Genomic DNA, 14,554 nt, shown 5'->3' on the forward strand with positions numbered 1-14,554 from the left:
TACCAAATTTGTTGTGCAAATGAAGCCTAAATGTGTTTGAGCCGTGACAAATAGGAGCCATTATAAAACCCTCGAGTGAATGGTAATGAACTGGAGGAGGTTTGTGTTCTCTTCTCTTTTTTTTTTGGCTTTCCTTTCTCAGTGGCACTGAGGTGTGTTGAACTTGATAAAGAGGAGATCCTGTTTGGCGGGTACCCTGCTGCTGCTGCTGCTGCTGCCGCAAGCCATGGGAATGAGGGAGGGCACTGCAGTTCTATATATATAAAGCATCCAAGCTTGAAGAGGCAACCTAGAAAGTGGCAGCTGTGGCTCTGCCCATGCAGAAGAGAGGAAAGCACCAAAAAAAACCCTCTCTCCAGTTAGGGCATGAGTCATGTTGCCAACGGTGATACTGCTCATCTTCTGCAGCTTTCTGCAGTCTGCTGGTAAGTCTAAGATGTCTGGCTGCCTCGTGGTGTATGAGTTAAAGGAAGAGACATGTGTCCTGAAACAGGGCTCTCCCAACCTGGTTGAGTCTGTGGGTCTGTGAAACTGGGTGACTGTTGTGATATTACAGCACATGAGGTTCAAGTCCTCCTCTTCTTTCCTTTGAGCACCTGGGTGACTGTTGTGATATTACAACACAGGAGGCTCAGGTCCTCCTCTTCTTTCCTTTGAGCACCTGAGTGTCTGTTGTGATATTACAGCACATGAGGCTCAGGTCCTCCTCTTCTTTCCTTTGAGCACCTGGATAACTGTTGTGATATTACAGCACAGGAGGCTCAGGTCCTCCTCTTCTTTCCTTTGAGCACCTGAGTGTCTGTTGTGATATTACAGCACAGGAGGCTCAGGTCCTCCTCTTCTTTCCTTTGAGCACCTGGATAACTGTTGTGATATTACAGCACAGGAGGCTCAGGTCCTCCTCTTCTTTCCTTTGAGCACCTGAGTGTCTGTTGTGATATTACAGCACAGGAGGCTCAGGTCCTCCTCTTCTTTCCTTTGAGCACCTGGATAACTGTTGTGATATTACAGCACAGGAGGCTCAGGTCCTCCTCTTCTTTCCTTTGAGCACCTGAGTGTCTGTTGTGATATTACAGCACAGGAGGCTCAGGTCCTCCTCTTCTTTCCTTTGAGCACCTGGGTGTCTGTTGTGATATTACAGCACAGGAGGCTCAGGTCCTCCTCTTCTTTCCTTTGAGCACCTGGGTGACTGTTGTGATATTACAGCACACAAGGCTCAGATCCTCCTCTTCTTTCCTTTGAGCACCTGGGTGACTGTTGTGATATTACAACACAGGAGGTTCAGGTCCTCCTCTTCTTTCCTTTGAGCACCTGAGTGTCTGTTGTGATATTACAGCACATGAGGTTCAGGTCCTCCTCTTCTTTCCTTTGAGCACCTGGGTGATGCTGTGATATTACAGCACATGAGGCTGAAGTCCTCCTCTTCTTTCCTTTGAGCACCTGGATAACTGTTGTGATATTACAGCACACAAGGCTCAGGTCCTCCTCTTCTTTCCTTTGAGCACCTGAGTGTCTGTTGTGATATTACAGCACATGAAGCTCAGGTCCTCCTCTTCTTTCCTTGGAGCATCAGAATGAAGTTTCATCTTTTCTTCATGCTCACTGCATCTTAAAACATAACTGCATGATTCATAAAGACATGACTGAAATGGAAGTATTTGCTCTTAGTTTTTAGAAACAGGGTTACTGGTTTGGGGTTTTTTGGATCATTCCCTAAATGGGAAAGGCTGAAAGAATTGGGGCTGCTCAGTCTGGAGAAGAGAAGGCTGCGGGGAGGCAATAGAGCTGCATTTCAATATCTGAAGTGAATCTACAGCAAGGCTGGGGAAAGACTGTTTAGAAGGGCCTGTGGGGATAGGACAAGGGACAATGGTTTGAAACTGGAGCAGGGGAGATTTGGTTTGAACATTAGGACTGAATTCTTTACTATGAGAGTGGTGAAACACTGCAACAGGTTGCCCAAGGATGTGGCTGAGGCCCTGACCTTGGAGACATTCAAGATCAGCCTTGTTGTGTCCCTGGGCAGCCTGATCTAGTTGGAAGTGTCCCTGCTGACTACAGGGGTATTGGACAAGGTGACCTCTGAGGGTCCCTTCCAACTCATGCAATCTGTCAGTCTGTGAAGATCTGGTTCCCTAGATGCAGGGAATATTGCTTTAATGGACAGCAGTTGCATTTCCAAGCTTCCAAGCACCTTCATCTTTCAGATGCTAATGATGCAGTGCTCTAGTGATGCTGTTGTGGAAGTAGAGTGATGACCAAACCTCTTTTTTTCCTTTGTTCTGCAAGCTGCAAGAAGCGTGCAGTGTGAGCCGTGTGCTGGCATTGCTTTGCTGCAGAGTGATGTGATGGATCCTGTGCTGGAAAACAGGATTCCAGTCTAACACCTCTGCATGACACTGGAAGTGTCCTTCCCTGTATCATCCAGCAGAATTCTTTACTCTTTGAAGGCTTCAGTCTTACTTTATTTGATCCAACCCATCTGAATGCTTTTAAGACTTGACAAGTATGTCCTTGTTCCTCTGTGGCTGCTCTGCCTTCTTTGTCATGCCTCTTCCTGCAGTGCTTTCTATGGATTCTCCGAGGGCAGACCTTTTCCCTTTTGCTCACGGTTAGGCATTGCTCAAGATACTTTTTTCTCTTCCTCTCCCCCTGTATATTCTCTCTAATGATCAATTGTTAACAGTCCTGGTGTCAAGAACAGGTTGCAAGGTGCTAGAAAGCAAACTTCACTCGCTTTGGTTCGAACAAAGTTGCACTTATTCCTTCTGCGGTGTGATTACTACACTTAATGAAGCGTGAGGCTCAAATTGCACAGGGACATGTGTTGCAAATCACTGGTTTGGGACTCCAGCACTTAGGGGAAGAAAAATAAGATGTAAGCAAATTAACCCTTTTGTAGCTTCTCAGAGCCTGTTCTCAGTCTCAGCTGTGCTGTTATAAATCCACTGAGTGTATTAAAATGGTTCTGCCCAAGGTCTTGGGTAGAACACTTGACCGTGGGCCCCAACACCAATGGCAGATGCCTGAAAGTTCTTAGTCTGCATGAGTTCATGTGTTAGGTGAGTAGATGCATTACTATAAATACTAATGTTTGCAATCAAGTGGAAATTTACTTCTGACACCACCTCAGCCACAAGCTTTATGGACTAAAATTAACCAGGTTGGAAAAGAGCTTTGAGATCATCAAGTCCAACCTATCACCCAGCACCATCTGATCAATTAAACCATGGCACCAAGTGCCTCATCCAGGCTCTCCCTAAAAACCTCCAGGGATGGTGACTCCACCACCTACCTGGGCAGCACATTCCCATGGCCAATCTCTCTCTCTGGGAAGAATTTCTTCCTAACTTCTAGCCCAAACCTCCCCTGGCACAGCTTGAGACTGTGTCCTCTTGTTCTGGTGCTGGGTGCCTGGAGAAGAGATCAACCTCTACCTGGCTGCAACCTCACTTCAGGCAATTACAAATGGTCATATTAACAACTGAATGTTGTCTAGGATGGAATTTCAGCTGAATTGAACCATAAAAGCCTAAAAGTAGAATGGAATGGAATGGAATGGAATGGAATGGAATGGAATGGAATGGAATGGAATGGAATGGAATGGAATGGAATGGAATGGAATTGAATGGAATGGAAAGAATAGAACAGACCAGGTTGGAAGAGACCTTCAAGATCATCAAGTCCAACCTATCACCCAACACCATATGATCAACTAACCCATGGCACCAAGCACCCTATCAAGTCTCCTCCTAAACACCTCCAGTGATGGGGACTCCACCACCTCCCTGGGCAGCCCTCTCTCTGTGTAGAACTTCTTCCTAACCTCCAGCCTCCCCTGGTGCAGCCTGAGACTGTGTCCTCTTGTTCTGGTGCTGGTTGCTTGGGCATATGTTTGATGTGAAGCCTGATGGAAACAGGCAGGCTCACTTCTTCTTTCCTTGGTAGCTCTAAAAAATCAGTAAACATGTCTTACCCTAATTTAAATGAATCCTCCAGAAGTTTAAAGCCAGATTGAAACTGTTAGTTCTAGCTTTTGCTTAACATAAAACTGTTCTAGCTTTTAGTTAACATAAAACTGTTAGCTCTAGGTTTTACTTAACATAAAACTGTTAGTTCTAGCTTTTATTTAACATTAAACTGTTAGCTCTAGATTTTACTTAACATTAAACTGTTAGTACCAGCTTTTACTTAACATTAAGCTCTTAGTTCTAGCTTTACTTAACATTACACTCTTGGTTCCAGCTTTTCCTTAACATAAAACTGTTAGTTCCTGCTTCTGCTTAATAAGAGATGCTGACTGAGGCTTCACACTTTGGCTGCTAGATCCTGAAGAGATATTTGTGCACAGTTGTGATATTTTTTTCTTACCTTGATTTATGCTGTTCAAGCAGCTTAGCCTGGAGAAGAGGAGACCAAGGGGAGACCTTATCACACTCTACAGCTACCTGAAGGAGGTTGTAGTCAAGTGGGGGGTCAGGCTCTTCTCCCAAGCACCTTGCGACAGGACAAGAGGGCATGGCCTGAAGCTGTGCCAGGGGAGGTTTAGGTTGGATGTTAGGGAGCAATTCCTCATGGCAAGGGGAATCAGAGACTGGAATGGACTACCCGGGGAGGTGGTGGAGTTGTCATCCCTGGAAGTATTTAAGGAAGGATTGGATGTGGCACTTGGTCTGGTTGATGCAGTGGTGCTAGGTCATAGGCTGGGCTGGATGGTCTCGGAAGTCTGTTCCCAGCCTCAGTCATTCTGTGGTTTTATGATCTTGTTCTGCAAGAGACAAAGGGAGTTAATAATTTCATATGGAAGAGAAATCACCATGGACATGGGCAAATGATTACTACTATCACAGCTATGACTCTATCACTACCCTTGCTGTTGAATTTCATTTCAGGCTTATATATTTTACTTTAAAGCTTTTATGTTTTCCACAGCTCCTGACACTTCACCATTTCTTTTTGTCCCAAAGTAAAAGATAAAAACTGAAGGCTTTACAGGGCAGAAATCCTAAATTATCTCTGGTTTGGAAGTACACAAACTGGGTTTGTTTCAGTGCCTGACATCAAATGGGAATAGTTTGGTTTCATTCATTTGGCTTTTGTGAATTAATTTGTTTGAGGTCATTACAATATCAAATGGTATGTTGGAATGGAATGGAATGGAATGGAATGGAATGGAATGGAATGGAATGGAATGGAATGGAATGGAATGGAATAGAATAGAATAGAATAGAATAGAATAGAATAGAATAGAATAGAATAGAATACACCAGGTTTGAAGAGACCTTCAAGATCATCGTGTCCCACCTATCATCCAACCCCCCTAATCAACTAACCCATGGCACCAAGCACCCTATCAAGTCTCCTCCTAAACACCTCCAGGGATGGGGACTCCACCACCTCCCTGGGCAGCACATTCCAATGGACAATCACTCTCTCTGTGTAGAACTTCTTCCTGACCTCCAGCCTAAACCTCCCCTGGGGCAGCCTGAGACTGTGTCCTCTTGTTCTGGTGCTGGCTGCCTGGGAGAAGAGACCAACCTTTGCCTGTCTACAACCTCCCTTCAGGTAGTTGGAGAGAGTAATAAGGTCACCCCTGAGTCTCCTCCTCTCCAGGCTAAGCAACCCCAGCTCCCTCAGCCTCTCCTCATAGGGCTGTGTTTTAAACCCCTCCCCAACTTTGTTGCCCTTCTCTGGACACCTTCCAGCAAGTCAACCTCCCTCCTAAACTGAGGGGCCCAGAACTGGACACAGGACTCAAGGTGTGGCCTAACCAGTGCAGTGTACAGGGGCAGAATGACCTCCCTGCTCCTGCTGGCCACACTCTTCCTGATGCAGGCCAGGATGCCATTGGCCCTCCTGGCCCCCTGGGCACACTGCTGGCTCATGTTCAGGCAGCCTACCATCACCCAGCACCCCCAGGTCCCTCTCTGCCTGGCAGCTATCAGCCACTCTGACCCCAGCCTGTAGCACTGCCTGGGGTTGTTGTGGCCAATGTGCAGAACCTGGCACTTGGATGTGTTCAATCTCCTGCCCTTGGCCTCTGCCCATCTGTCCAGCCTGGCAAGGTCCCTCTGCAGAGCCTCTCTACCCCCCAACAGATCAACTCCTGCCCCCAGCTTGGTGTCATCTGCAAACTTACTGCTGATGGACTCAATGCCCTCCTCCAGATCATCAATAAAGATGTTAAAGAGCACAGGGCCCAGCACTGCTCCCTGGGGCACACCACTGGTGCCTGGCTGCCAGCTGGATGTGTTCCCACAGGGATGTCTCATAGCAACTGCAGTATAGGACCAAAATGAGTTCTTTCTGCGCTGTAGATTGAGCTCCCTGTCTGGGTTGTATTGCTAGACAGCCTGAGCACACAGAAACTGCACTTTGACAGGTGTGATTCTCAAGGAAGTCAGGCTAGGCAGAGTAGGAATTGAAAGTAAAACTTCCTTTACCTAAGTGAAAGGCTGTTTAAAGTTCCATTGAGGAAGAAATTTTTCCCTGTGAGGGTGGTGAGAGACTGGCACAGGTTGCCCTGGGAGGTGATGGAAAGCCTCCTGCCTGAAGGTTTTTGCAGCCAGGCTGGATGTGGCTGTGAGCAGCCTGCTGTAGTGTGAGATGTCCCTGCCCATGGCAGGGGGGTTGGAAGTGGATGATCCTTGAGGTCACAGAATCACAGAGTCACCAATGTTGGAAGAGACATCAAAGATCATCAAGTCCAACCTGTCACCACAGACCTCATGACCAGACCATGGCACCAAGTGCCACATCCAATCCCCTCTTGAACACCTCCAGGGATGGGGACTCCACCACCTCCCTGGGCAGCACATTCCAATGGCTAACAACTCTCTCTGGGAAGAACTTTCTCCTCACCTCAAGCCTAAACTTCCCCTGACACATCTTGAGACTGTATCCTCTTGTTCTGGTGCTGGTTGCCTGGTAGCCCCCACCTGGCTACAACCTCCCTTCAGGTAGTTGTAGACATCAACCTTAACAACTCCATGAGCTCCTTTGGAACCATGTATTTCACATCAACTGACAACCATCCCACTTCTCAAAGGGAAAGGGAAGACTTGCAGTAAGGAGGCTGCCAGTAGTTCAGAATTCTCACTCACCACCAGGCAAAGGAGAACTGGAAAACACCTGAGTGGTTGCTAGGTGCATCTGCATGGGGCTACAGCACTTGCTGCACCCACACCATCTGCCACCTTCTCCTGGCTGTGAATGCTTAATAAGAGTGCCAGGATGATGTTGCTAATCACTTCAGAGTTAACTCAGAGAGAAGTAATGTGAATGCTGGGAATAATTACTGTCCTGTAATTAGTAGAACAATTAGATCTGACAGGCTGCAGACCGGTTGGCAAATAGCAGGCTGCTCTGTGTTTGCTTTGCTGGCTGTTCTCTGAGCAAAGCATTGCAAAGGATTTCATCTCCTGAGCTATTTTCGGTGTAACTCTTGCACATCCCCCATGTAATCTAGGATTTTGATTTCTTAATCTAATCTTGATTTCTTAATCTAAATCCTAAACCTGGAGTATTTGTGTCCTTTTGAAACGATTTGGCATGCTTGCAGTAGTGAATTTTGAGTATGAAAAGCTTAAATATAAATATATAAATATATAAATATATATAACATATAAATATATATATATATATATATATAAAAATATAAGCTTAAATATAAGCTCAATTATAAGCTTAAATATCAGGGCTCAGGCCCAGCCAGCATGGATTCAGGAAGGGCAGGTCCTGCCTGACCAACCTGATCTCCTTCCATGCCCAGGTGACTGCCTGGGGGCTGTGGGGCAGGCTGTGGATGTGGTCTGCCTGGATCTCAGCAAGGCCTTGGACACCATCCCCCACAGCAAACTGCTGGCCAAGCTGTCAGCCCCTGGCTTGGACAGCAGCTCTCTGAGCTGGGTTAGGAACTGGCTGGAGGCTGAGCCCAGAGAGTGGTGGTGAATGGTGCCACAGCCAGCTGGCAGCCAGGCACCAGTGGTGTGCCCCAGGGAGCAGTGCTGGGTCCCTGTGCTCTTTAACATCTTCATTGATGATCTGGATGCAGTAAATTTGCAGCTGACACCAAGCTGGGGGCAGGAGTTGATCTGCTGGAGGGTGGAGAGGCTCTGCAGAGGGACCTTGCCAGGCTGGACAGATGGGCAGAGGCCAAGGGCAGGAGATTGAACACATCCAAGTGCCAGGTTCTGCACATTGGCCACAGCAACCCCAGGCAGTGCTACAGGCTGGGGGCAGAGTGGCTGAGAGCAGCCAGGCAGAGAGGGACCTGGGGGTGCTGGTCGATGGTAGGCTGAACATGAGCCTGCAGTGTGCCCAGGCAGCCAAGAGAGCCAATGGCATCCTGGCCTGCATCAGGAAGAGTGTGGCCAGCAGGAGCAGGGAGGTCATTCTGCCCCTGTACACTGCACTGGTTAGGCCACACCTTGAGTCCTGTGTCCAGTTCTGGGCCCCTCAGGTTAGGAAGGAGGTTGAGATGCTGGAAAGTGTCCAGAGAAGGGCAAGAAAGCTGGGGAGAGGTCTGGAGCACAGCCCTGTGAGGAGAGGCTGAGGGAGCTGGGGTTGCTTAGCCTGGAGAATAGGAGGCTCAGGGGAGACCTTCTTGCTCTCTCCAACTCCCTGAAGGGAGGTTGGAGCCAGGTGGGGGTTGGGCTCTTCTCCCAGGCAGCCAGCACCAGAACAAGAGGACACAGTCTCAGGCTGCGCCAGGGGAGGTTTAGGCTGGAGGTTAGGAAGAATTTTCTACACAGAGAGAGTGATTGCCCATTGGAATGTGCTGCCCAGGGAGGTGGGTGGAGTCCCCATCCCTGGAGGTGTTTAGGAGGAGACTTGATAGGGTGTGCTTGGTGCCATCATTTAATTGTTTAGGTGGTGTTGGATTGGTTGGACTGAAGGTCTCTTCCAACCTGGTTTCATGTCTTTTCTTCTCTTCTCTTCTCTTCTCTTCTCTTCTCTTCTCTTCTCTTCTCTTCTCTTCTCTTCTCTTCTCTTCTTCTCTTCTCTTCTCTTCTCTTCTCTTCTCTTCTCTTCTCTTCTCTTCTCTTCTCTTCTCTTCTCTTCTCTTCTCTTCTCTTCTCTTCTCTTCTCTTCTCTTCTCTTCTCTTCTCTTCTCTTCTCTTCTCTCTCTTCTCTTCTCTTCCTCTTCTCTTCTCTTCTCTTCTTCTCTTCTCTTTCTCTCTCTTCTCTTCTCTTCTCTTCTCTTCTCTTTTCTCTTCTCTTCCATTCCATTCCATTCCATTCCATTCCATTCCATTCCATTCCACCTTCCTTTCTTTGTAAACCAAAGTGCTCTCTTCTGACCTAAAATGTTTGTCCATAAAGCATGAGAGCTTCTATTTTACATCAGGCTCTCCAGGTGGATATCACTTGAAGTGATGTTTTAGGCATATCTTCAGTTGCTGCAAAATCAAAGATGCTCTGAAGGCAGCAGTCACACAGCTTTAAAACCCATTCATGGAGTGGGGGTAGAGTTTGGGGATTAACCTGCAGCAACTGCTAAACTGTTAAACCACCAAACAAAAGGTGATGGAACAAATGGAGATTCCAAAATCAAGGAGGTCCAAAAAGAGGCAGCAGATGCTCTAGGTGTAAAACTGTTAGCTCTGCAGCCTCACAAACCAGCTCTCTGCCTTTCTGTGGGGTGCTTGCTGCCGTGCCTGCTTCCCCCAGGAGCTTGGAAGGGCAGAGGAAGCTGAGTGCTGTACTCTAGAGAAGCCTGCTGAGTTGCAGGCTAATCATGGAGGCTGTACTGAAACACTGGCAAAATTTCAAGCAATTATTGGTCAGTCCTGACTAATCCTAGAGGACAAGGCAGCGTGAATAGGATCTGCAATGATGATGTGCCAGACAACTGTGGAAGCTGAAGGGCTGGCCAGGCAGCTGAATACAGCAGCTCGTGACACAGCAGCTAAGGAGGTCGCTCTGTGCTTGTGGAAATGTTCTTGTGGAGTTTATTGAGAAGTTATTATGCTGGCAATTTACTCCCATTTAGGAACATTATGTTACATTGTACTCTGGAGTTTCAGTTTGGTGTGCAGAGCACTGTCCCCTCGAGATGGACACAATATCTAGGGAGAGAGGCAGAGGGAATGCTTCTCACTGAACTTCTGCCTTGGCATTTACACTGCAGAGAGGCACCTTTAATAGTATCATAGTATCGTAGTATCAGTCAGGGTTGGAAGGGACCACAAGGATCATCCAGTTCCAACCCCCCTGCCATGGGCAGGGACACCCCACACTAGATCAGCCTGGCCACAGCCTCAGCCAGCCTGGCCTTAAACACCTCCAGGGACAGGGCCCCAACCACCTCCCTGCACAACCCATTCCAGGGCTTCACCACTCTCATGGGGAAGAACTTCTTCCTCCCCTCCAGCCTCAATCTCCCCACCTCCAGCTTCATTCCATTCCCCCTAGTCCTAGCACTGCCTCAGATCCTGAGCAGTCCCTCCCCAGCCTTCCTGGAGCCCCCTTCAGATCCTGGAAGGCCGCAATGAGGTCACCTGGGAGCCTTCTCTTCTCCAGCCTGAACAGCCCCAACTCCTTCAGTCTGTCCTCACAGGAGAGGTGCTCCAGCCCTCTGCTCATCCTCCTGGCCCTTCTCTGGACACCTTCCAGCACCTCCAGATCCCTCTTGTCATAGGGGCTCCAGAACTGGAGGCAGTACTGCAGGTGGGGTCTCCCCAGAGCTGAGTAGAGGGGGAGGATTCTTCCTTTAAGGAAGAAAGCCTTCTCCTCCCTTACACCAATGGGGAGAAATCAAATGTGTGTCCCCAAATCCATTTGTTCCATCTTAGATACATAGCTTGCAAGTCCTGTTGTACTTAACCACATTTGTATTTGCTTTCACAGCCTGTGAAAAGGGTCTGGAGAACTGGCAGAGATGAATGTCTTCTTTGGGTGGGAGTAATTCTGTCACTGAATTACATCCTTGAGTTATTTTCCTTCTGTTTGGACTGTCTGATATCTAACCTAAATGGACAGACTGAGAGCTGGGCAAAGAGGAACTTAATGAGGTTCAGCATGGAGAATTGCAGAGTCCTGCAGCTGGGAATGAAGAATAAACTGCAGCAGGACAGGCTAGGAGGTGATCTAATGGAGAGCAGCCCTGGAGAGAAGGACCTTGGAGTCCTCGAGGAGAAAAAGTTCTTCATGGGGCAGCAATGTGTCCTTGTGGCCAAGAAGGACAATGGGATCCTGGGGGGCATTCAGAGGTGTCCAGCAGATCCAGGGAGGTTCTCCTCCCCCTCTACTCTGCCCTGCTGAGGCCACACCTGGAATATTGTGTCCAGTTCTGGGTTCCCCAGTTCAAGAGGGACAGGGAGAGAGTTCAAGGGAGGGCTCCAAGGATGATTAAGGGACTGCAGCTCTGCCTGGGGAGGAGAGGCTGAGAGACTTAGAGATTTTTAATCTGGACAAGAGGATATTGAGAGGGGATTTAATAAATGTCTATTAATATCTGAGGGCTGGGGGTCAAAAGGGAGGGGACAGGGACAGGCTCTGCTCAGTTGCACCCTAGGATAGGACAAGGGGCAATGGATATAAACTACAGCACAGGAGGTTCCACCTCAACATGAGGAGGAACTTCTTCACTGTGAGGGTCCCAGAGCCCTGGAACAGGCTGCCCAGAGAGGTTGTGGAGTCTCCTTCTCTGGAGCCTTTCAAGCCCCATCTGGATGTGCTCCTGTGTGACCTGTGCTGGATTCTATGCTCCTGCTCTGGCAGGGGGGTTGGACTCCATGATCTCCAGAGGTCATTTCCAGCCCCTAACCTCCTGTGAGCCTGTGATTCTGTAATGTTCTCAACTAATTCCACCAGTGCAGAATTTTAGCTCTTAAAAGCTTAGATTAGTTTCCCCAGATAGCATCTTCCCAAGTGTTATTGCAAAGAAGAGCTGAAGCATAGACTGATGGGGACGTTGGAGATGACAGGATGCTGAACCTCTTCTCCCAGTTGCCCTCTGGTGCTTTAATCTAGCCTCACATACAAGGCAGAACTTCACCTGTTTTCCTGCAGTCCTTGGGATACCACATGATAAACATGACCTCAGGCTCAGCAGCACAGCATGGAATTGGCTAGAGAGGCTGTGACAGCTGGTGAGCTCCTCAGAGGCTGCTCCTCTCTTCAGCATGTAAGGAAGCAACAGAAGCCTGCAGAGCTGCAGTGTATGCAGAGAGATGGATGCAGACTTGGCCTGGTTTATGTGATTAAGGAAAGCTTCTGCCATAACAATTCCTCTGATGCAAAAAGATGCTAAAGGATTATGTGGTTTCTACAGCATATTTGTCTAAGAAATCCTGGAGCTGATGAACCTCAAACATGATCAGCATATTTCTGAGGTGCCTCAGCTTCTTTTTCTTATAGCTTGTTTTGGTTGTCCCTACTCAGGTATTGACAGACTGAAATCTCACTCTCTGCATCCACCACCTCTGTCCCTGCACAAGGCTCACTGCTTGTAGGTTGGCTCTGGTGGCCCCTCTCAACATCTCTTTCATTCTCTTCTCACACTGGGCAGAGGGCAAGATGCCAGGTGGAAAAACCTCTGAGTACAAATGGTGCAGCTGAGTACATGCAGTAGGTCTTTGGTTTGTGACATGAGAGGGAGCAACCTGTGCTCTACAGCTGCTAAACATACCTTGGCTTCTCCTAAGCAGAACAGGCTTGGGGGCAGGAGTTGATCTCTTAGAGGGTAGAAGGGCTCTCCAGAGGGATTTTGCCAGGCTGGACAGATGGGCAGAGTCCAACAGGATGACATTTAACAAGTCCAAGTGCCAAGTGCTGCACTTTGGTCACAACAACCCCAGGCAGAGCTACAGGCTGAGGTCAGAGTGGCTGAGAGCAGCCAGGCAGAAAGGGACCTGGGGACACTGGTTGATAGTAGCCTGAACATGAGCCAGCAGTGTGCCCAGGTGGCCAAGAAGGCCAATGGCATCCTGGCCTGCATCAGGAACAGTGTGGCCAGCAGGAGCAGGGAGGTCATTCTACCCTGTACTCAGCACTGCTTAGGCCACACCTTGAGTCCTGTGTCCAGTTCTGGGGCCCCCAGTTTAGGACAGATGCTGAGTTGCTGGAAGGTGTCCAGAGAAGGGCAACAAGGCTGGGGAGGGGTCTGGAGCACAGCCCTGTGAGGAGAGGCTGAGGGAGCTGCGGTTGCTTAGCCTGGAGAATAGGAGGCTCAGGGGAGACCTTCTTGCTCTCTGAAACTCCCTGAAGGGAGGTTGGAGCCAGGTGGGGGTTGGGCTCTTCTCCCAGGCAGCCAGCACCAGAACAAGAGGACACAGTCTCAAGATGCACCAGGGGAAGTTTAGGCTCAAGGAGAGGAGAAAGTTCTTCCTAGAAAGAGTAATTGGCCATGGGAATGTGCTGCCCAGGAGGTATTCAAGATGGGATTGGATGTGGCACTTGGAGCCATGGTTTAGTTGTCAGGAGGTGTTGGGTGACAGGTTGGACTTGCTGATCTCAGAGGCCTTTTCCAACCTTATTGATTCTATGATTCTATGAAGAGGTTGTGTGGAAGGGAGCAGGTTACACCTTTCATCATCCTGCTTTAACACCAGCAGCAAAAGCAACACCTAGGCCTGGGGATTTCCCACTCTGGTAAAGAGCACAGGGGACATGTCTTTTCCCATATTTTCCCAGTTTTGGCTGTTCCCCCAACTACTTCTAGCCAGATGGTGGAACAGGAATTCAGAAGCATGAGGAAAGAGTTATCCCACATTTTTTTAACAAGCAGCATAGGATGTGAGGATCAAGCAGAGGAAACCCCAGATTGCATAGGATTCCTGGCAGCTTTTGGTAACCTTTTACCACTCACAGAAGAACCTTTTTATATTCCAAGCTGGATGGTGTGGTTTTCCACTGTAATTGCTGTCCAATTTTGTGTGGCAGGACACAAAATTCCTGTGCTGATCCTGCTTTGACTAGCACCACGTGTTTAAAAATAAGTAAATAAGAGCTCTCAGTGTGCACTTGCAGCCCAGAAAGCCAAGCAGAGCCTGGGCTGCAGCAGGAGAAGTGTGGCCAGCAGGGCAAGGGAGGGGATTCTCCCCCTCTGCTCAGCTCTGGGGAGACCCCACCTGCAGTACTGCCTCCAGTTCTGGAGCCCCTATGACAAGAGGGATCTGGAGGGGCTGGAAGGTGTCCAGAGAAGGGCCAGGAGGATGAGCAGAGGGCTGGAGCACCTCTCCTGTGAGGACAGACTGAAGGAGTTGGGGCTGTTCAGTCTGGAGAAGAGAAGGCTCCCAGGTGACCTCATTGTGGCCTTCCAGGATCTGAAGGGGGCTCCAGGAAGGCTGGGGAGGGACTGCTCAGGATCTGAGGCAGTGATAGGACTAGGGGGAATGGAATGAAGCTGGAGGTGGGGAGATTGAGGCTGGAGGGGAGGAGGAAGTTCTTCCCCAGGAGAGTGGTGAAGCCCTGGAATGGGTTGTGCAGGGAGGTGGTTGAGACCCCAGCCCTGGAGGTGTTTAAGGCCAGGCTGGCTGAGGCTGTGGCCAGGCTGATCTAGTGTGGGGTGTCCCTGCCCATGGCAGGGGGGGTTGGAAGTGGATGACCC

General features: G+C 48.9%; 1 protein-coding gene across 1 annotated transcript in view; it reads left to right on the forward strand.

Moving 5' to 3' along the window:
* Positions 1 to 308: 308 nt before the first annotated feature.
* The window catches only part of LOC137461101 (mucin-6), a 52,663-nt gene continuing 38,417 nt past the window's right edge, over positions 309 to 14,554 (forward strand). Inside the window, exon 1 of the mRNA XM_068171001.1 lies at positions 309 to 425. Within this exon, the coding sequence (XP_068027102.1) occupies positions 374 to 425 (52 nt within the window). The 5' untranslated portion in view covers positions 309 to 373. The remainder of the gene's footprint in view (positions 426 to 14,554) is intronic.

The sequence above is a fragment of the Melanerpes formicivorus genome, unplaced genomic scaffold (assembly GCF_026170545.1).
Source record: "Melanerpes formicivorus ecotype bairdi unplaced genomic scaffold, bMelFor1.0.p_v2 SCAF_1121, whole genome shotgun sequence".
In the NCBI taxonomy this organism is placed as follows: Eukaryota; Metazoa; Chordata; class Aves; order Piciformes; family Picidae; genus Melanerpes; species Melanerpes formicivorus.